Consider the following 21,722-nt stretch of genomic DNA (forward strand, 5'->3'; position numbering starts at 1 on the left):
TAACCACTTACAAATGCGGCATGCGATGATAATAACGAAGCTTGATGTCACTTAGCCTTTCAGGCTAGACTAGCAAAGCCTCGCGGGTCCGCCGAGAGGTGACAGCAGCGAGAGCCGCCTCCCCCTAACAGCATTATAAAGTACTGTAGATCCTATTTGTGTCAGTAGAGCCAAGTGAGGGGAAAATTCAACATCAGCCTATTTATTCATTCACTTAGGCTCGGCGCGGGCACAGCGCCGTGGAACAAATGCGGCGCGTTTTCAGGGACGGGCGGGAACGTCTTCACTTGGGTTTGATTTTGGGTGGGCAGGTAGAATAGAATCATCTATCAGTAGTAGTGAAATAGAGAAAATAATGAAAAACATTGGAGGCCACAAAAACAAAACTATCAATTTGATCATTATACCTCCCTCACCTGCCCGAACCCTCAAAACAAGAATGTCAAGTTTGCGCAATCAATAACAAGTGACAGGAAATGGAATTCGGAAGGGTGAGGTGGGGAGGGAGTCATTTCCCAGCTAACAACACCACGAGTAATTTAAAGGAACTAAGTGACTCGATTTGTTCTCCCGCTCGACTGTTAATTTGGCCAAATAAAAAAAAACGAAAAAAAAACCGCTAATACCGAAGAAGAGATGGAGCCCGAGTTTAATTATCAGGGGATGACTCTGACTGTGCATCATCATTAGTTTGACTAAATAGCGGCGGTCACTGACTCAAGTGGTGGTAAATGGCACAATTAGTGGGCCGAGTGGGGAGAGGTACATTCAATTTGAAAGCCTTCTTTCCCAATCCATCTCTGGTGATCACAAGAAGCGCTGAGCGGTGCGTTTCTACGCTCGCCGACATTAATCAGCTTCATTCCCGAGTAAAATGTCAACGTCGTAATCAAGAAGGAGCCCGCTCCGGCAAAACGGGACCCCAAAATCTCAACGAAGTGACACTTTGAAACTGTAGCCCCTTCGGAGCTGCCGTTCTTCCGTGTTCCGCCCCTTCCGGCGCCCCCTCCGCCGCCCTCGTACCCCCTGGCGCCCCTGCGCTTAATCCCTCACTGCACTCGCTCAGTAACCCCAGCAGGTGCAGCGGGAATCCATAAACACAGCTGGTGCGCCTCAACGTCAAAACGAAAAGAAAAAAAAGATTCACCTCGCAACCTCGCTCTGGCCATTTTTAACCAAAAACATAACATGGGTCTTTTTTCTTTTCTTTTTCAATTCGCACACATAATTGTACCACTGGGTTAATGATGTTCCGTAAAAGTCCAGTAGATGGCGATAATACGCATTGGTAACCATATAACATCTTACAAAGAAGATCGTGTATTCCGAAATAAATCTGCTACGAAAGCTTCTCGCTATTTGAATATTTTGCCTGTCTTGAAAAATAATAATTGTGGTGTGCAACTACGAGAATAATTTTGTCCTAACAACTGCATCTCAATGTACTGTAGTTGTAACGTTGAGCTTACCTTTCCAAATCATTTTCTTAAGGTGAGCCGCTGATCCGCCGGCGTGTTTGCAATGTTCATTGCATCGCGCCTCGTTAAAGCGTCGCGGCCCCGCGCCTGTCTGCCGCCGTTAGTCTTGATTGGCCGGGAAATTCACTGCCTCCTGTCCGTAATGAGAGTGGACAGAGGTTAGAACAGCTCAATAAAAGAGATAACCAGTCTTTGATCCAAACAGCCATGCAGAACATTCCCCGCCGATAGCGGGGCTGAAAATGTCCTGTCAGGAATTTTGGATTTTAAATTACGCCTGATTAACCTGACGCAGGAAGACTTTGGCTGACTTGGGCAGAAAAGAAACATGGCGTGGACAAAGCTTTGTATTTAAAAAAAAAAAAAAAAAAGGATAAATGCTAACATATAGCAAATGACGTATATTTTTAATTAAAACGCAAGTCCTCAGTGTTGAGGGACTTTTTCACACTATGCACCTGTCATTCACTTCCACATGACGCCGTGCAGAAGTGCCACAACAGACTTTGCTGATCAAGACCAGTGAACAGATTCATGTCTGCAGATGTTTGCTTGCATGTCAAGAGGAAAAGCGCTGCTAGGAAACGGCGAGGCGTTTCAAACCGTGTACATCCGAATGACGGCGCCATTTACGCTCAGATAACATCAGCGACAACTGCGCAAACCTGTAGAATGGAGACGTTCGTCTTCCATTTTCAGCCGCCATGTTTGTGCCCTAAAACAAAAGCGTGATTAACACTTTTTTTTTTTTCCCCCAAGACTGCGTTTACACAAGCCAACGCGCACCCAATTGGAGCAAGATTACAGTCGTGCTTGAATATTCCCGATAAGTTCAATTACACTCCCTGCAGAATTTATTTAGTCGAGCAAGCTAATGTTAATCAGCATTGTATTGGGGTTAATCTACCCGGTTATTACCAATTTGCTCGGCGCGACGGATGCGAGCGTGACGAAAAGAGAGGAAAAAAAAAAGGCGTAAAAAGGGGGTAGCAATCATTTCCCCAATCATGAGCGCGATGGCTTATAGACACTAAATGTTTGAGAGCAAACCATTTTCTCTCCAGCTGGCCTCTTTATAGATCATGAAAATATACTACTTAAATCAAAGGGAGACCCGCAACGGCAGCCCGGCCCTGCTGTTCAATAATGACTTTTGTATTGGAGATCATCTCGCCAGGCTATCAATCATGTCGGGCATCCACGACTCGAGGGGAGCTAAGAGAAAACACTGACGTATAAACTACCTCCTCCTCGGTATTTTTCCCTAATACATACAAACGGCGGTGTCATACGAGCTTGATACTTTACACTAAAGGGAGTCAATACGGCAAATTGTTCCAAATTCACTGTCTGGCATTTTTGCACTTTCCCCGGTTCAGATGGAAACGTACAATTGACCCTCATGCGCCTCGCCGGGAACGGCGCAACATTATAACCTGAGGCGACGTGTTGTGGTCCAAATGAGATAAGTTCATTTTGAGCCACCCGGCATTTGTCCCATCGGTCGGGAGGCCATAAAGCTGGAAAGGAGCGGCGGCGGCGGCGGCGGCGGCGGGGGGGTCGAGCTCCACACATGTGCTTGGCCGCCGCCCAAATGTCTGGCCCTGCCTTCTGTGCAGGCGCAGGCACGGAAAGCGGGAGGTTGACAATATTGAGGTACAAATTTCCTCTAATCGGCGTGATGGTCTACAGGCTCCGGAGGGAAGGCGAGCTGCTGCTGCTGTGCAGTGCCAACACACGGAAAGATGGATGCAATGTCAGCAGGTGGGACAGTGGGGAGGGCTGGAACGGGGGTACGGGCGACGTTTCGAAGGATTCGGGCCCTTTGGTGGACCGCTCATGTGTGCTCTCAGCAGGCCGGCGTTCTGCCCTGGAGAAGGATTCCGGGCGAATAAGGGCTGGCACGAGCAACTTTCACAGCTTTCAAGACGCTTATTGGACAGAGATTAATTGCTAACTTTTGAGTATTATGTAGATTTCCAGTTTCCAGTTTAAAACTTTTGTTACACAGTATCACATTAAGTGTAATTCAAGGTATGGGATGGTACGCTAAAAATCGAGCTAAAAATGTGCTACCTGCTTTTTTTATGTCCAAATCAGACAACAATTTGAGTGCTGGCTAACAGTTTAACTCACCCTTCTTGGAAGTGGCGATGAAAAGATAATAAAATATGAATTTGTTCATGAGAGCAATTACTTTCACTTAATGCCCATTTTTCGCGGGGGGATTACGGTCATGAGCGTAAAAGACCCTCCGACTCATCCGAGCGAGAGATGTACGCCGTTGCGGCGGCCTTGCGGCTAAACCAATTTAAACATTCATCACATACTTGCTGTCTTGCCGTGATCCTTTCATTACGCCGTCCCAAATTTCAGCCTAAGCTGGGACTCACGGGTCACGAGGAGATGCTCGGAGAACTCGAACTCAAAGCCGTCGATTTAAAGTTTCGAGACACTAGAAAGTCTTTTTTTTTTTAGGGCGCGTGAGAAGTTGCAATGACAACAATGGCGGCCATTGATAAGCTTGCAAGAAGAAGGCCGCAGTTTTCAAATAGATTATCCAAATAATTATAATTCTTAGAACACTTCTAGACAAAGAGTCTCGTTACCATGATGATGTGCTTCTCTTTTTTTTTTTTTTAATTGTGAAAAGGCACACCACTTCAATCGTGCCGGAGCCCATTCTAGGAAATTTTCCAGCTCCAAATCCGAGCTAAGCGTCTGAGAACACCCGGAGCCATTTTCCGTGCACTTTTGAAACGGGGCAGAACAACACCGAAGTTGACGTGTTAACACGGAAACGAAGCAAGCGGGGAGGACTTGTATGGTCTCAAATGAGCAGTCGGGGGCATTTGCAAGTAACTGGGGTTGGATGAACAAGCCCCTGAGAAGAAGAGGAGTAGAAGAAGGAGGGGCTGCTATATCCATAGCAACAGTCAAGTCCCCAGCTGTCATGTTTGGGCTGAGATAGGTGCCGCGAGCCCAGGGACCACTTAACCTCCACTGCATTTCAACTCAGGAAGCAAAGATGCCGCACCGCGCCTCACTTAAAATGCAAACTTTACACCCCCCACACTTTTTTGGAATTAACCCAAAGAGCTGTGCAAAGAGGTCTAATTAACCATCAATGCTGTGGGATGTCATTGAAAGGAAAGGGGGGGGGAAAGTAACAACGATAACATCAAGCTAAGCATATAAACACAATGGATCTCCGGTTTATCATCCCGTGTCCTTGAGAATGTTTGCTTGTTGACATTTATTGTCGCCAGGCTCTATTTTACAACATTAATTAATTCAAGATTTAAATCCATATTAAATCCATGATGGAGTCGGGAAAGCCCCCCCCACCACCACCACACTGTGTATCAAGCTGGCATGTCAAAATAAAAGCCTTCTTCGTAAACATTTCTATAAAACAGTGAAATAAAGTGCGTCAAATTGTCACGATACATTTTACAACTCTTTCGAGCCAATTACAATTTACTTGACGCTGCGCGGATGATGTGCCGCCAGAGAGAGAAGTTTTATTGTAGAATTTAAAGAAAAGTCCATTTCCAAAGTGTGTAACACAGCCCACTAATTGGTGAGTTGGATTTGGACTCAGGTTTTTTTGGAGTAGATATATATATTTTTAAAGACTTTATGAACTCGCATGACACTTCCTGCACAATCGAAACGGGATAAAATCCACATTTCCATTCGTGGTCTACAGTGATGGCTTTCTCCGGGGGAGCCCATATTGCTCTCGGCAGGCCTGCCAAAATGGTGTCTGTTGTTTTGCAAGGGAAACTGCAGCATTGTCCCCGCACCACGGTCCCCTTCTGGGCGTGAATGGCCGTCTAATCAAGCTCCCACTTTCACCGCAGCTGCTTTACAGCGAGCGGCGGTTCTGACCTCTGAGGGACCCCCCCCCACTGCCTCCCTCCCTCTGGTCCTTTGGGACCCTTCAACAAGCTTTAAAGGCCAAATGAGGTGTAAGTCTATTAAAAGGGAGTTTGTGTGTAGATCACAGTCCCTCTGGGAGCGGCAGCTTTTTTGCCTTGTCATTCAGGTGCGGCTAATTTCCGTCTGCTCGCCGAGACCCCGCCCAGCGCCAAACCGGGGCCCGCTGCTAGAATTTCAAATGACGAGCGTCTTTTCGCGGAGGAGGAGGCAGGTGATTTATTATTAGACAGCGACGGTGACACAAATAGACGTGGTTTTAATAGCACGGATTCTCATTCCATCCCGTGATGCGGTGCCATGTGCACCAAATTCTTTTACGAGACTCGTAACTAGTGCAAATATCACCGCATGCAAATGAGTTGGGCGGTCGCTCCAAAGAGTCCCTTTTAGGATCCATATTAAGGAGGAACGTGAAGTTCTGAATGACAGTGGCACCTTGTCAGATTTGTTTGATTCATTCTGTGACAGACTTACCAGGACCTCCAACCCCATCAGAGAAGAAGAGACTGGCTGGGTTCTCAACAGGTCTCGCATCAGGCCAAGAAAATGGTCTTCCAGCTATAATAGAAAGTAGATATGTTCACAGATTTTAAAAGCAAGCTCATCAGCCTGAATTTTAACAGTGTCACAAATGGCTAGCTAAATATTTTGCAGTTTACATCACACCTTGGTCCCTTGTCTCGATGTCTACACAGCTTGCAGCCACTCGGGGCATGAATTGTTTTGATATCTGGGGACTGCTATGATATGCCGTGATGTACGAGCCCCTTCTTTTTGGGCCGAGGAGCATCTTTTCCCGATCAAGCGGTGACAGAGTTTGTCAGGAGGGGAACGGGGTCAGCGGTGCAGCATTAACCTCGGGGAGACCATCTCTGTGCTGTGCATTAGTCACACTGGGGATGGGGGGCCGGTGGGGGCGGTGGGACGATGGGCCGCTTCGTAATAGATTATTGACTGGCGGGCAGCGGCCTGCGCCGCGCCATGTGGTCCTAAACCTGCGCTGACCTCTTCATAGCCAATGCAGGGAAAGGCCCCCACCTGCAGAAAAGTCAAGCCAAGGGTTTTTTTTTTGTTTGTATGCGTGATCAGGTAGGGAAAAAAAAGAGCATATTCACGAATGGCAATAAAATGGCAGTCGCGGGCTCATCAAATGCAAAGTGCTGAGGGGGGAGGAAAAAAAAAACCAACAAAAAAAAACAATTGCTTCCACCAACTTAGACTAGCTAATTAAAAAGGCAGGCAATTTCTCTCCAACAGTCACACTCAGGATCTTTAATTGAAATCAAAATGAATGGCGCTCGGAAGGAAAACGGGGAGCGTGCTGGTGGAGGAGGGATGTGGAGGTGGTGCCATTCCACTGGTCTCACTGGAAAATAGCCTTTTATTATAATTAGATTTTTTGGCGAAAAAAAACATGGGATGGGGATATGTCAGTCTGAGGAAAAATCAGGGTTGGGTATGTGCTTTGGTTTTAAGGTCACAGTCCGGTTCACATTGGGTACAGTTTGAGAACAAAATTTGTTTTTTTCTATAAACGGGTGCACATTTAAGATCACGTTTAAAATGTAAGTGCAAGGTAAAAAAAAAAAAAAAAAGATGCCTTTTGTCCATTTTGCGTATTTCCTACTCATAACATGCCAGTTTCCCGCGTGCCTTCCCTTTGGCTCAGTAATTCATCTCCGAGCACTAATTTACCCCCCATCGTCAGCCCTGTATGGACGCGATGCTGAATTTCAAATGAGCCAATCGCTAAAAAAGTAGCGTTGCTATTCTCGGACCTGTTTGTTTGCCTTCCGTCAACAATTAACCCTTTAGGCGAGTAATGTCCGTATGTCGTCTTTTGGAGAGCGTTCCCGGGAACGTCCTTGAGCGGGAAAGTCACGCTGTTTTGGGGTCAGGTTGTTTTCTCAGTGGCTCCATATTAAGCATTCGCGTCATTAATTGATGGAATCATTTAACTCAGGTTTTACTGTTACTGTTGAAAGGCTGGCAGGATTTAGACAATTCAAATGGAGCTTCATTTGATCATCGATTACCTGGATTAATTTTGACAGCTCTACAGATAACAAGACGCAACAAAAACTGACCTCACCGCTCTAATACTTTTGAAGATTTCTGTATTCTAAATAAATAGTGGGTTTAAGAAAAATGAACCTTCTGTTGACTCCGCCATTAAAGAACTCCTTTAATGATCTTGATATACGCGCAGTGGTCTTCAAGACACGGCGAACCTGTCAACGTGTGCACGCGCACACTCAAAACAGGGATTGGGAATACGAGGCTATCAGCGAGCCGTACGTGACATTGACTGGTGGAGGTCTTCGCTGTTTAAGTGGGGGGCTGCCTGCTGAGGTTTCCCTCCTCCGCCAGCAGGCCTATAAGAGTGGTAAGTGGCAGTGATGAGACACTGTCCCCTGTGCCTCCTTCGGCTGCCATTCCCTTTAAATTGAAACGGAGTCCTGCAAATAAATGCCACATTCGGAGCCAGGGGAAGGTTGCGGAGAGGCGAGTACGACGCCTGAAAGTTGCATTTCATATAAGCACCCGTCGGGGAATTGGCTTTGACTCGCTCTGTTTTTTGTTGTTTATATGATGAAGGAACAGGGCTGGCCTTCAGCGGGCGTTCATTTCGCTTTTTATGTCGCGTGGTAAGGGCGAGCTGCTCCAGTCAAAAAGTATCAAATTTCGCAACGTACTCTCGCTTCAGCATCCTCCGAGTATCAACACGCATTAGTTTTACTCCCTGCTCATTAGCTTTAAATGGCGTGTCTCTCTTTAAGATTAATTGAAGCCGGGATAAGAGAAGATGGCTCCCAAGTGCATCCCGCTGTTTGTTATTCCCGTCGCCCAGGAAAAAAAAGTGGTAACAGTAAATTCTCCGAGTTGTTGTTGTTAAACTGGCGGAATTACCATATGTGTGCCATTTCCATAGAGTGACATCGCGCCCAACAACCCCCTCCTGGATCAAATGGGGACTATTGATCCTGCAGCACTCCATTTCAAGTTAATTGTGCTTGAAATGAGGTGCACATACTCAAGCATACCTGCGCCTGGAAGGTTTTATTTATTTATATTTGTCAGGGAACCCCCTGTGACAGATAAACAGAAAATATTCAATTCACTCAATTTTGCTAAAGAAAAAGAAAAATCAGGGGCTGTTTAATTTAGATTGCATCGACCTTTTTCGGAAACCCTTAAAAATGCTGGGTTAAAAACCCGACAAACCAGAGTAGTAAAAAAAATAATAAAATACAGCTGGTTCATGAAGCAAATTTGAAGCTTCATTTTACCATCTCTACTTACAGAGCAAATTTAGAAGTGTTTCGGCATCATTTCTGAGGTAAAACTTTATTTACACTACATTTTGGGTTCAACATTTTAGAGAGAACATCCTCGTACTGTAATTCATTTTTAATTTTGTGAAATTAAATGCCCAAATTTTGACTTTGACGTCAAATAAGATACCCGCAGCCCTAGCTTGCAAAACTGTCTGTTTCGGAGGCGATTCTTTAATAATAGTGTATATAAATAAGTGCAAACGCTGTAATGGACCGCATTAAAGTGGCGGGCACACACACGGAGGCAGGATTTAATTTGCATGCCAGATTAGCTTGCTCTCAGGTCGGGCCGGTGCCCGAGGGCAGCCTGTTCATTAATAGCATCTAGTCTCTTTATATGCATTAAGTCAATTGAGCCCATACATAAACTGATTTCGGCAACGCTGTGTAAATGTTGAACTGCGCTCCCTTAAGTGCACCGCCGGTGTTATTTGTCGTGGTGGAGGAGCTCGTCTAAGCACCCCATAAATAAACACGATATGATACGACGGGGGAGGCTTTGTGTCTTTGTTTCTGATATTTATAAAATCCGAGTGGCTGCTCCACTGTAAAGACGCCATTTTGCTCAGGTCATCTTTTCAACCTCCCTGTCATTTCTCCATTTTACGACGAGTCGATGGGTACAGTTATACGGTGAGCAAAAACAATGCAAAGATCTCAGCATGCAAGTTGATTTCAAGCCTTAAAAGTGTCCTATCGTGATTTGAGTGTACATCACTTTTTGTGAGGGCTTTCCAAAACACACAATTGAAGGAAAATTCAATCCCCGGTGGAGGATTTGGACACTTATATAATCCCCCAATTATATTTTGCTCTCTCGTGAAAGCTCAGTGGCCTCCCTTGTGTTTATATGACTCGCAAATATCTAACGCTGAACTGTGTTGCACACCAGCGCGGCGGCCTCATGACTGCAGAAGAGGTTCTTTTACTTTCTGCTCGACTGCATACGGCATAATGGGGGGTTGGGGGGCTTAACGCGGCGCACAAAGTCTTGACAAAGCCCCGGTGGCCTGCTGAGGAGACCGGGGTGCATCTGCGGAAACTCATTTTCAAGAGCACTCGGCATGCTTTTAAAGCTGTCTAATGGAAGCGCCCCGAAGCTTCCACCAAACTGAACTAAATTTGGTAAGCAGAAGTTAGGAACAGGAACTTCAATAAATGCACCAAGTGTTGGTTAGCACAGCACCAGTCTCAGGTGACGAGGTTAATGACGTACCTAAGCTGACATTGCTGGATTTTTGTTTAAGTCACACTCCAATTTAATAATAATAAATGGGGATCAGGTAGACCACACCTCCCAAAAAAAAAAAAAAAAACTGTGACGGCTCAGATCTTAGTAGTCTCCATCTAGGGGCCAATCAACAACATGTATTGATCATCCTTCAGCTCGGGGAAGGTGATTTAGGGACTCAGTTTGCAATACAACTTTTATACAGATTCAATTACCATCAGCTAGCTTGTGAACAATGACGCTAACTATGGACCACCCTGGCCATAAATTTTCTACTTGGCTAGACTTAGATTTCCCCATTACGTACCTGTGGGAGCTCCTGCAAAACAGCCGTGCCATGGAATACCATTTTTTCTTTTTTTTTTTTATATCAAGAAATAGCTGAAGTAGAGCAGTTTAAGCTGTGGGGAAAGAGAGAAAAGAAATCTGGTTTGTTCCTTGGAGGTCGTTTCATCGGAGTTAGGTCATTCTAGCATCACCACGTACCCGAGGCTTTCACCAAAGATTGTTGAATGAATTTGGGGTGAAGGTGAAACGTCTCCAAGAAGAAGTCCAACTGACTTCTATTCTGCCGCACCACCTCAGATGGAAGAGGATCTAGACGGATGGCGCAGAAAGATGTAACGCACAGCCAACAGACGTCCATATCTCAAGTCCCGATGATCCACTCGGGTCTTACCTGCTGTCCGTTGTTGGTGAAGGGCTTTCAGGGGCTCAAAGCTGTGGACGGCGGTTGATCCGCTGAGGATATCAGCCGGCTGTTGAGGGAAGGCCACCGCATGAGCAGATGAGAGCGGGATTTTGCACTTCCACTTGGAATCTCCTCAAATCCAGAGGTGAAAAAGACCACTCTGATTCAGGAAGCTCTTTCCCAGGAAGATCTTTAGCCGCTGCTACAATTCCATATAGGAAACTTTGTTAGAAAGCATGATGGGAAAGGTCGCAACCTCCCACCCGTGCGCTAAAGTCGCTCGCTTAATGAAGTAACCACAAATTGGGCCGAGAAGTAATTTGGACTGGCGTCTCCTGGACCTTCTTGGCCTGTGGAGATGTGTTTCATTTTGTCTTATCAGCGACTCCGTCGTGTGGATTTCCGCACGGTCGCCTCCGTCTCCCTCGAGCGCCCCGTTAATGGAAACTTTGTTAATGTCATTAAGGCTCAGGTGGAAAGCCATTGCGTTGTCTTTTGTGCTTTTGGAGCTCAACGTTTCTTGGAGGTGCAGTATGAAATGCCAAAAACTGCTTTTAGAGTTTGTTGATTGCCGCACAGTAAATTTGAAAAGTAAGGAGGAGCTATAATTAAAAAGAAAGCTTTGAGTGGGCCTATCTTGAAAGTGGGTGATGAAAGCATTACAAGTACTGTGATTATGGTTCATCGCTGCCCTCTGCTGGTAGCAGGACAACAATTCAAGTCAATTCTCAGTATTTAGTATGATTTGGTACAAAAACAAAGGTAGTTGAGTGTGTAGAATTTCATTTAATTTCTAATGCTATGATGAATGTAATCAGGATTTTTTTTCAACCCAACAAGAAGTGGAGAATTAAAAGAAAAGAACTAATTATTTGCATTTTATTGTTGATCAAGAACATATGCGTATTAGTGCCTGTTACGTTTTGGAATCAGGAAGATTTTTTCCCCCCAACACATAAAAGCTCATTGAATGGGTTCATCCAATTAGCCTAAACATTGTCTTGTATTTTTTTCGTGTTTGTGTAAAAAGGACTTATTCTTATATCGCATTCTTGATATGATGTGTGTATTGAATATTTCTAAGCATTTCTAAGAATTCTAAGTATTTCAGTGGTTGTCAATTATATCATGATTGTATTTATTGTTTTTATTTTTTTCAAACACGCTGGATAATGACAAAATCTAATTTTAAATAGTATACATACAAATATATACACAATATACATACAAAACATTTTGCGCATCAAAATTCTCTGAACACAAAACACATCGGTTGTCAAGTGTGTGTCTTTCGACAATCAAAAATTGGAAGGAAGTCATTTGTTTAAAGGCACAAAAAGGTGAAATCGTGGTGAAATCAACTTTTACACGTTAACCAAACGATCCAATCAAATTAGTTCGTTTACAACAGTTTTTACACTTTTGGTGCCTTCAAATGTGAAAAATTTTGCGGATGTGGTTTTATACCTGAATATTGACATAAGGGCCAGAGTGCACAACGAGCGAAAGGCTCCCAGGTGGCGGAGGAATGTCCACAAGCACGTTGCGCTTGCGTAGAGGCTCCAGGCTGGACTCGGTTACATGGCGGCAGTGTTTCACCTTCAAGGACTGCAGCTTGGGGCAGTATTCAGCAACTGTCCTGCGAGGGGCAGTTACTTTCAGATTACACTGGCGGAAAATATTGCGGGGCAACCAGTCAAGCTATGAAATAAATAATTAAAACAATAATAATACCTGATTGCATGGTCCCTAACCCGCAGGCAGCAACTCAGATCCAGATGCTCGAGGCCCCTGCAGTTTTTGGCGACCTCCTCCACTGCCTCACCTGTGATACTTTCATTGACAGCCAAAGACAGAAAGGCTAACCGCACACACTTCTTGGCCAGGTAGCAGATGGAGTCATCCTTCAGCCGGCAGCAGCCGCTGAGGTCGAGCGAGCGCAACTCCCCGAAGTGGTCGGCCAGGCTGCGCAGGGACGGGCCATCCACGAATTCGCAGCGGGCCACAGCGAGGTGCCGTAGGTGTAAGCAAGTCAAAGACAATGCCCCCAGTGAGTGGCGGGTAAGGCCCACGCAGTCGCTCAAGCCCACTGTCAGCAGACGCCGGTTCCGGCTGATCACGGGGAGCAGCTCTTCGTCAGTCAGCCAGGAGGAGCAGCTCTCAAGTGACAGCTTGAGGAGACCGGTGTTGTCCTTCACCAGAGAGCAAAAGGCCTCCTTTGGAACGCAAGGTCCAACCTGTGCAAAAATAATGGGTTCAGTTTGTAAAATAATATTTAATAAAGAATTATTATTCTCGTTTGCCTTGTTTTTGTCATCTACAAAAACGTTTGTCTCGCCCTGTTGGACAGTCACATGAGAAAGAGAGAGAGGGGGAAAAAATATGACTACTTACTAGCTCAAGACTCGTGCTTTTGGCAAAGAAGAGTCGAATGAGCGTGTGGAATTCCTTGCTCACTCTTTGCAAGGCCACAAGCTGTCTCAAAGGTAAATAGGATAAAATATGTGCAACCAGTACGTCCTCCCATGGTAACGTCAAAAGGCGACACCTGCTGGACACAAAGTTACTTGTTGTAGCTGACCATTGAATTACAGAAAAATAGAACTAATACTGCTCAATACAGTTAAACGAAAACAAAACAAATACTTCATTACAGGTACATGTACTTTGATACTGTGGTGAAGTTTAGGTACCTGTGCTTTGCTTGAACATTTATTTTGTTTTCAACTTTTTTTTTTAGCCAGGTGTCTTTAATTATGTCGTACTTTCGCCGTCTACAAAATGACGCTCGTTGCTTCGACGTAAACGATAAAGACGCGTGTCAAATTGACGAGCTAAAATGCTTGAAATAGTGCAAATAATTTATTCTCTTACGTTGTGTTTTCTACCTCGTCTTCCATTCCAAACAGAATTTGATCTGTTTTTAAATCACGGAACACGGACGAACCTCTTCACCGTTTCCGCCAGTTTCTTCTTCGGTTGTTAGCGTATTAGCGCCACCTGCAGTTCGGGCCCCACCATTACCACGGTTTTAAGGAGCCCATTCGCTTTTCCCTTATCTCACTCTTTGACCGTTCTTTTTTTTTTAACTATTCCACGTTTTCCATTGAAACAGCTCGAAAATACTTTGATCAATTTAAAAAAAAAAAAAAAAAAGGTCAATTTATTTCTTGTACGCTATTCCTATCAACAGCAGACATGGGAAAACATTTTTTTATATATTTTATTCTATATTATTATTATGTTCCCACAACTTTATATAGAAGAAAAACCGCAAGTGACTTTCAAATTATAGACCTGGTTGAAGGATGCATGCTTCCACTAAATCATATACCTGTGTTTTTAGTATAATGACTTTTCGACCTCATTATTCAAACAAAGATTTACTTCAAACTACTTAGCACTTGCATGTCAAAGAGCAGGATAGTGTTAATGCTTAATGCACTTAAAGCCCTACTCACTACCCGACTTTTCACCCTATGTAAGCAGCCTTAAAACAGCAACGCAAATTGCACCCACATTATTGGCCGTTACATGGACCCACCTGTTAGTTTGTAAAAGCATTAGTAGAAGACACTTACACTGTCACTTCCCCTCAAGCCTTTAAACAGACAAATGGACAGAGAAAACAACAACTAAAACAATATTTACTCTCCTGGCGGTTACCTGACTCCAGTTGTCGCCGGTGCACACAGAAACACAGTTTACTGGATTAACTCATTCTTCTAAACATTTATCAAGTTCCATCCAATGTTTGACAGGAAAATAATCCCTGCGAGCAGATGTCACTTTGTGTGGGGTATCTGTTGAAGAAGAAAAGGAGAAGGGGAAAAAAAAAAAAACATTGCAAGTTTAACTTAAACCTTCACAGCCAGCAGAATATACATACAAATATGTTCATGTTTATTTTTAGCAATAGAAGCAATTTAAGCAGAAATGGATTCCGTCATAAAGAACAAAACACACTTTTATGAGGTATATTGGCAACATGGAAAATATTCCTTTATGAGGATGACAATGATTGGTATTGTGTGACACTTTTTAATGTTATACCGAATGGATCTAAAAACACACCCGTGTTCAAATGGCACATTTTTGTGGTTTAAGAAAAAAAGATCCTAATTGTTGTCATTCAAACGTCGGCCATCAACATTTCAACGCTGACCAAATTGCAGCCAGCTGCCCAATTGGCTTCCTCTCCGACTAAGAGCCAAAGACTCCCTACCGAGGACACGCAGCTGAGAGGAAGAACCGTGTCATCGAGCCATCAGTGAGCTGCAGGGGATCTGCTTGTAAACGAGGTTTTCCCTCTTTGTCATCTGTCCTGTCTCTTCAAAACTGGACACATGACAAGTTACATTGTATTTCCCAAAAGCTGTTTGGAAAAATGTTTGGCCAAAGGAGGTTTTCTCAAAGATAGTTAGCATTAGCTAGCCGTACCATTGACAAGTAAAACTTTTTATCATGTCACAAAGAATACCTCCACATCAAATTTGTATTTGCAAATATAATGCTTGATATTTGATATTTATTGATCTGGGATGACGAGAGGCCTTTGTGATTACAAGGCTCAGAGGTCGATTAATTCAAATGAATAGAGGCAGTTCGAATGTGGGGTGTCGACGGAGCTTGGTGTGAAAATGTGACCATTTGGCCTCAAGAGTGTTAGCAACCAAACACCTATATAACAGAGCGCAATCACACCCAAGGCATTTGCTGAAAGCCTGGCCGTCACGCAAACTGGAGCAGAAGCAAAAAGGAAAAAAAAAGAATCAAAGAAGAGCAGTGGGGAGAAGTGCTGCAGCTACTTTGGCTCAGTTGAAGAGCACATGATGCTTGGAGTGGACGTGTACCCCGGTTTAGCTTTGGGCCCTCAGAGGATTGGAGACCGCTTCTATAGAGGTGAGAGGCTCATTCAAACCCACATGACTCCGTTTTGTGTCTTGAGTACTTCTTCATCTTCAAATCAACTTTAAATTGCGCAAGCAGCCAGTAGAGGGAGCCAGAATAGAGTTATGTGCTCCCTCTTTCACATTCCAGTTGGGCTCATTCCCAACGTTTCTCCGCATTTCTTAAAGATCGGGAGCCCGCCGCCCACATGCCGCTGTTCCCGTCGACGTGTGACCGGGTGGCCAAAGCCCCGCCGCCCGCGAGGCTTTTGGCGCCCCCGCCTGTCCTCCACGGCGAGCCGACGGCCCAAGCGCAAAAAGACGACGTGAAGATGGACCTGGAGAACTCGTCCCTTTGGAAGCAGTTCAGCTCAGTGGGAACGGAGATGATCATCACCAAAAAGGGAAGGTGAGTCAGTGACATCATTGAATCGGATCTGAACTTCGACCTAACCTCCATCTTCCCTTCCCTTCACCCAAGACGAATGTTTCCGGGTATGAAGTTGAAGGTGTCGGGCCTGAACCCATCTCTACGCTACATCCTCCTCCTGGACATCATCCCAATGGACAACTCCCGCTATCGCTTCCAAGGAGGTGGATGGCAGGCGGTGGGCGGGGCTGAAGACAGGCTGCCGGACCGCGTCTTCATCCACCCGGATTCCCCCGCCACTGGAGCTCACTGGCAGAGCCGCACCGTTTCCTTTCACTATGCCAAGCTCACCAACAACACACTGGACACGCATGGGCATGTAAGTAGAGCACACGGGAATTTTCTTATCTCAGACACTATACAGTTTTTTTTAATGCTATGAAACATGACCTGTCCGTCTTTCCAGATCATCCTCCACTCACTTCATCGCTACCAGCCAAGAGTGCACGTGATCGAGGCCCGGGACATGCTGAGTTGGGGCGGAGGGCAGCACTCCTTTGTCTTCCCCGAGACCCAGTTTATCACAGTCACTGCCTACCAGAACAGCAAGGTACGTTCTCACCATTCAGTCGGCGCTAACTTTTATTGCTAACTGTTGTTTTCATCTTCATATTTTTTTGGGGGGGGAATTGCAGATTACAGAGTTGAAGATCAGCTCCAACCCTTTTGCCAAAGGATTCCGGGAGGAAGGCATGAATAGCAAAAAGTAATTCACGATAAAGACACGCTTGTTTCTTGTCCGCACACATGTTCTGTTTCAAATTCTTGTCATTTTCTTTTCCCCCAGACAAAGAGATGCAAGACAGAAGCGGAAATTAGCAGACATGTCGGAAAGTGTGCCAATAGGTCTGTTGGCAGACTCAAACCTTTTGGGTCCAGGGACCCCTTTAACACCTACTGGTGTATATCAAGCATGCCTCATAACCTCCACAGGGAACTGCGATCCATGTGACTCCACTCAGCACCATCCCAACATAACCGGAGCAGACCTGCAGGCCCTCGCGTTGGCCTCTCTGCCCGCCGACCCCTCATGTAGGTTCCAGGACACCCTCGTCCCGGAACAGCCTCTGGACCTCGACGAGGCCTTCATGGCCTCCCAGATTCCAGACATAAGCGAGGTCACAAATAGTATAATTGAAAGGTAAGTACAAGCAGCAAATATTAGAATTGAAGTTGCATCAGCATGTAATGGGTCATGTCTGCTCCCCTCGCAGTTCTGACTCCCTGAGCGAGGCAGTCTTCACCACATCCTTCCAGGCAACTCAGACCAGCTCGCCCTCTTTCGTTCCTCTCCCTCAGCCCTCCCCCTTCCCGTCCAACCCATCCGAACCTCCCAGTGACTACCCCGCCGTCCTCTCCTCCTCCCCCACCCTTTCCTCCACCACCTCGCCGTCTTTGCAGCAGACAGCCTTCACCTTCCCCACCCCACCGTCATCCTCCTCTTCACCCTCCTATCAAGCCAACCCGGAGCTCGACACCTCTTTTCCTCCGTGTCAATCTCAGGAGCAAATGTCCCTTCTCATGCAACAAGATGACAACATTTCCAGTGGCCGCAATTCACCCGCTAAGCAAACTTCGGAAGCCTTCATTTATCCGACTAATCTCACTTCAATTCCTGAGCCCCATCCCCCTCTGGGTGCCCCCCCGGCACCCTTTGCTTTCCCAGCCCCCATGCAGAACCTGTCCTTCCCAAGTCAGGCTCTTCACCTCTCCAATCTGGCCCAGCAAAATCAAGCCCCGAGTTTTTCCGCCACCTTCCCCCACCACTCATCTTCCTCCCTGCCTTTCCAAACCTCCTCTTGCTTCCCCTCCACGCCTCACCCTCAAAACCTAAACAACATGGCCCCCTCGTACCCCTCGGTGGAGCTGGGTGGAATCCCCCAGTTCTCCCCTGCCGGCCCCTACCGCTCGGACGTGATGCTGCACCACCCCTCCCTGCTCCAGCAGCGGGAGCCACCCCTTCCCATCCCTCCCGCTACCCCAAGCATCTACCCACCCTTTACCTCCTACCCGCTCCGGCTCCACCAAGACCCTCACCCATCTCTCAGCATCCCTCTCCGACCACTATTTCGACATCAGCATCCCCACACCCAAGGGTCCTTCTTGGATGTGAACACCGGGGCTGTGTTCTAAAACAAAAAGGACATTTTGATGGTGAATTGTTTTTGGCTTGATGGCTCTTTTAGGCATAATAATAATGTAATAGATTTGATGCATTGTGATGTAGAAAAATGATTTGTAAATAGTACTTTGGATGAAATAGCCATTGCAGAACATGGAATTAAAAATATGAGTCGTATCTTCTTTTTTTTCTGTATGACTGCACAGTAAAAAGGTACATTACATTAGCTAGCTAGCAAGCTAACAATACAGATGGGTTACATGGATAGATGCATTGACTCGTCAACATTTTAGGCCACTAGAATAAGAAATACCAAACTGCCATTGCAGCGTCTATGATGTGATGCTCCTTAATGCATCGTAACAAGCTGCTACTGTGATGTTAAAAATAAAAAATTAAAAAAATCAACAGAATGATACTTGAAGTCATGCCCGCCCCCGTCGCGCTCCAGAAAATTGAGTAAGTCCCTTCACAGACGTGACGAGGCTGCAATGTTAATCATTTCCTCTGAAGACATTTCAAGTGACACCCTCTCAATATGTAACTCAACCTAAATTCCGTGTGTTGACAATTAACCCTAAATTTGTGGTCCTCAAACGTTTAGAGAAAAAAACAAAAGCAAGGTTCATGCAACGGCTGACCTACTTCTGCAGCATTGGTAAAAAAACTGGGAAAAAAAATAATTATTCAATGGTTACGTAAACGCTTGTTGATCTAAAAGATATATTTGCTTCTAAAATTGATATTTGTTATACATGAATAATAATAAGCACGTTACCCGAGGGTCTGCGTTTTGGTGAATGCCAAGGGTCAACTTGTTGTTTGCTCTAATTTTCACTGTCACTCATTAACCAGTAGGCGGGGGGAAAGATTACTTTTTTGGGTCAGATTCGCTTGGAAAATGTAAAAATCTCCGGTGTCTAACCTTAGACAAACTTGAGGTAAGGCGGAGGTAATTTTTTTTTTTCTGCCAGACCAGTTTTGACAGGACCGGTTTTGACAAGTTGCATACTTGTTGGAACACCCAAGGCGGAATCCAGCAGTAAACACACGGGAAAGATGATGTGCACTCGCCTGCTCTCCTCGCGCCTCTACCTGCTCTCCACCAGACTCAAGTCCACCGCCTCCCCGAGGATGGTGCAGGCCGGCGTCGCTGCGGACAAGCCGCCGAGACCCCTGGCCGTCTCTTTAGCCTTCGAGGATCCCAGCGCGTTTCAGGTGAAGAGCCTGAGAGAGTTGTTCCGTGCCTTGGTTGTTTTCCGATTCTGCTCCTTCCCAGTGCTGGTCAACAACTGCAACAAGGTGAGACGCAATTGTTATTTTTGTACTCAATTGATTTGTAAGTTGTAGGAAATATGTGGTTGCACAAGTATGCACACCCTCTTATACTGTTCCAATTCTCCTAACCTAAAAATAAGCCACCTAGTATCAGATTCACTTTCAAAACTGTCAGGAGATTATAACCTGGTTTTTGCAGCTGATGTCAACGGCCCGCAGCATTCTGGGTAGGCGCGTGTTCGCCACGCTGATGAGATCCACAGTATACGCTCAGTTTGTGGCCGGCGAGAACGAGAAGGAGATTTCCGAGTCCATGGAGAAGATGAGCACACTGGGACTGAGGCCCATGCTGGCGGTTCCCATCGAGGAGGACCTGGGAGAGAGCACGGGGTTAGGCGCACTTTTATTATTATTTTTCTTTTTAGCTATTAAGAACTGACACCTATGATTCTCAACCACGGTGCGCGTGTCATCTAGAGAGAAGAGATATAACGAGAATATGGATGCCATGTTGGAATGCGTACGAATGTCACACAGCAACGCTTGGAGCAAAGATCCCATGATGCAACTGAAGGTCACGGCCCTGCTCAGTCCTGAGCTATGTGTAAGTGATAAGTTCCTTGGCTCAATTAAAGGAGGACATCCGTCATTGAACTCTACAGAAATGCTCATTAAAGGGAGGTGTGATTCATTGTGTGCATCAAGGTCAAACTCACCAAGATTATTTCGAAACAAGCATACGACTTGGACCTTCTTGTCAGGGCCATGGACGGCGAGGAGGTGAAATTCCACGGTTTGGAGGAAAACGAGGCGGCGCACTTCAATTGCAGCTTGAGGAGACTCAACAAGATAGGCGAGGTACCAACCGCGTTCTGTGTGTGGTCCTTGAAGAACATTAAATCAAAATGTGTGTCCTTCAGGCTAGCGTGAACAAAGTGCGGGTGCTGGTCGATGCCGAGTACACCTACATGAACCCCGCCCTGTCTCTTGTTTCCATGGCAATGATGAAGAAGTTCAACAAAGACAGTGCCTGGATCTGGTACACATTCCAGTGTTACCTGAAGGTAAAATCAAAACTCAGGATTACTTTTATGAGGCCTTCAAAAGTAAATATACAGTCAAGTGGTTTGTATGGAAATATTGACTCTCAGGAGACGAGGACACACCTCCTGGAGGCCATCAATCAGTCCCAGGAAGGAGGTTTCTGTTTGGGGGTCAAGCTGGTGCGAGGAGCCTACATGGAGAAAGAGAGGAAGTTGGCGGCAAAGGAAGGTCGCCCAGATCCGGTTCAAGACAGCTGGGAGGACACAAATGACAAGTTAGGACATTTTTTCCCCTTTGTGAGGGAGCTGAAATTTGGTTGGAATACAAAAATCGAATTCAAAATATTGATGATTTCATCTTTTATAGTTATAACAGCTTACTGGAGGTTCTGCTAAGACTCATTGCCGAGGAGCCGACACGCTACAGGATCATCGTCGCCACGCACAACGAAGAGTCCGTGAGGCGGGCAGCCAAATGGTGAGTTTTTTTTTTTTTTTTTTATACTAACTTCACTTGATAACTTTCTCACTCAATTCTTCACCGTCAGTGTTGAGGAACTAGGCGTCGACAAATCAAGAGGCAGCGTGTGTTTCGGGCAGCTACTGGGGATGTGTGATCACGTTTCCCTCACGTTAGGTGAGTTGGCGCCATCAAAATTGTGGTTGTCATAGCAACTTAATCACTCTTCTCCTCCGTAGCCAAGGAGGGTTACGCCGTGTACAAGTCGGTCCCGTACGGCTCGGTGGACGACACACTGCCGTACTTGGTGCGCAGGGCTCAGGAGAACCAAACGGTGCTGAAAGGTATCCGCAAGGAGCGAGACCTGCTTAGGCAGGAGCTCCGCAGGAGACTCAATTTGGGAGCGCGCTAGAAGGGTTTTAAGGAATGGGACAGAGTCAATTTGCAGCATCTTACATCACTTGGATTGTAAAGAGAGTTTTTTTTTTTTTTATGTAATGAGATGCTCATGTTTGATGCTCATGGATGAATTAAATTGGACAGGAAATGGTAATTTATTAAAATCCTATCTGAAAAGCAAAATGACTTATTTTGCCACAGATCATTTTTTTATTTAGGCTTTTTCCAGTTTTTTTTGTTTTAATTCAATGATTGAATTAATTGAAGCACTTTTTTTTTGTTTACTGAACAATTAGATCAGTGGGTTCTTAACCTTATTAGAGGTACCAAACCCCTCTCGAGTGAAATTTGTTTTGTTTTTTCAAATTCAAGACATCAATGTTTATTAGTGGTGCACAAAATGAGCCATGCATGAACA

General features: G+C 45.5%; 3 protein-coding genes across 6 annotated transcripts in view; 2 read left to right on the forward strand and 1 right to left on the reverse strand.

The window, feature by feature from the left end:
• fbxl15 (F-box and leucine-rich repeat protein 15) overlaps positions 1–13,685 on the reverse strand; it is a 74,049-nt gene extending 60,364 nt beyond the window's left edge. For 3 of the 4 annotated variants that reach the window (XM_037279181.1, XM_037279182.1, XM_037279180.1), the window contains exons 1-9: positions 13,558–13,674; positions 13,078–13,234; positions 12,418–12,920; positions 12,151–12,322; positions 10,672–10,885; positions 10,479–10,589; positions 10,300–10,393; positions 5,898–5,981; positions 1,470–1,611 (exon numbers count right to left, since the gene is read on the reverse strand). In XM_037279181.1, the coding sequence (XP_037135076.1) occupies positions 10,817–10,885; positions 12,151–12,322; positions 12,418–12,920; positions 13,078–13,234; positions 13,558–13,583 (927 nt within the window). In that variant the 5' untranslated portion in view covers positions 13,584–13,674 and the 3' untranslated portion in view covers positions 1,470–1,611; positions 5,898–5,981; positions 10,300–10,393; positions 10,479–10,589; positions 10,672–10,816. Of the gene's footprint in view, positions 1–1,469; positions 1,612–5,897; positions 5,982–10,299; positions 10,394–10,478; positions 10,590–10,671; positions 10,886–12,150; positions 12,323–12,417; positions 12,921–13,077; positions 13,235–13,557 lie in introns of all 4 variants that reach the window. The other variant, XM_037279183.1, reaches the window with a different exon arrangement.
• Positions 13,686–15,178: 1,493 nt separating this feature from the next.
• Positions 15,179–18,725, forward strand: tbx6 (T-box transcription factor 6). The gene is made up of 8 exons (XM_037279203.1): positions 15,179–15,585; positions 15,762–15,981; positions 16,054–16,321; positions 16,409–16,552; positions 16,638–16,708; positions 16,790–16,848; positions 16,936–17,143; positions 17,217–18,725. The coding sequence occupies exons 1-8, from the start codon at positions 15,513–15,515 to the stop codon at positions 18,133–18,135; spliced, it is 1,962 nt and encodes a 653-aa protein (XP_037135098.1). The 5' UTR covers positions 15,179–15,512; the 3' UTR covers positions 18,136–18,725.
• Positions 18,726–19,024: 299 nt separating this feature from the next.
• On the forward strand, positions 19,025–21,490 carry prodh2 (proline dehydrogenase 2). Its single transcript, XM_037279163.1, has 9 exons — positions 19,025–19,426; positions 19,602–19,792; positions 19,880–20,006; positions 20,108–20,260; positions 20,323–20,466; positions 20,554–20,720; positions 20,813–20,923; positions 20,994–21,082; positions 21,145–21,490. Exons 1-9 carry the CDS (start codon positions 19,184–19,186, stop codon positions 21,315–21,317), a joined length of 1,398 nt encoding a protein of 465 aa, XP_037135058.1. The 5' UTR covers positions 19,025–19,183; the 3' UTR covers positions 21,318–21,490.
• Positions 21,491–21,722: the final 232 nt, after the last annotated feature.

The sequence above is a fragment of the Syngnathus acus genome, chromosome 19 (assembly GCF_901709675.1).
Source record: "Syngnathus acus chromosome 19, fSynAcu1.2, whole genome shotgun sequence".
Taxonomy (NCBI): domain Eukaryota; kingdom Metazoa; phylum Chordata; class Actinopteri; order Syngnathiformes; family Syngnathidae; genus Syngnathus; species Syngnathus acus.

What these genes read in the sequence shown, in the direction of transcription:
- prodh2 (XM_037279163.1), top strand. Translation starts at nt 19,184, where the DNA reads ATGATGTGCACTCGCCTGCTCTCCTCGCGCCTCTACCTGCTCTCCACC. An exon ending in TGCTCAGTCCTGAGCTATGT is followed by an intron (nt 20,007 to 20,107) that starts GTAAGTGATAAG and finishes GTGTGCATCAAG; the next exon opens with GTCAAACTCACCAAGATTAT. An exon ending in TGGGAGGACACAAATGACAA is followed by an intron (nt 20,721 to 20,812) that starts GTTAGGACATTT and finishes CATCTTTTATAG; the next exon opens with TTATAACAGCTTACTGGAGG.
- tbx6 (XM_037279203.1), top strand. Translation starts at nt 15,513, where the DNA reads ATGATGCTTGGAGTGGACGTGTACCCCGGTTTAGCTTTGGGCCCTCAG. An exon ending in GTCGGAAAGTGTGCCAATAG is followed by an intron (nt 16,849 to 16,935) that starts GTCTGTTGGCAG and finishes TAACCTCCACAG; the next exon opens with GGAACTGCGATCCATGTGAC. An exon ending in ACAAATAGTATAATTGAAAG is followed by an intron (nt 17,144 to 17,216) that starts GTAAGTACAAGC and finishes CTCCCCTCGCAG; the next exon opens with TTCTGACTCCCTGAGCGAGG.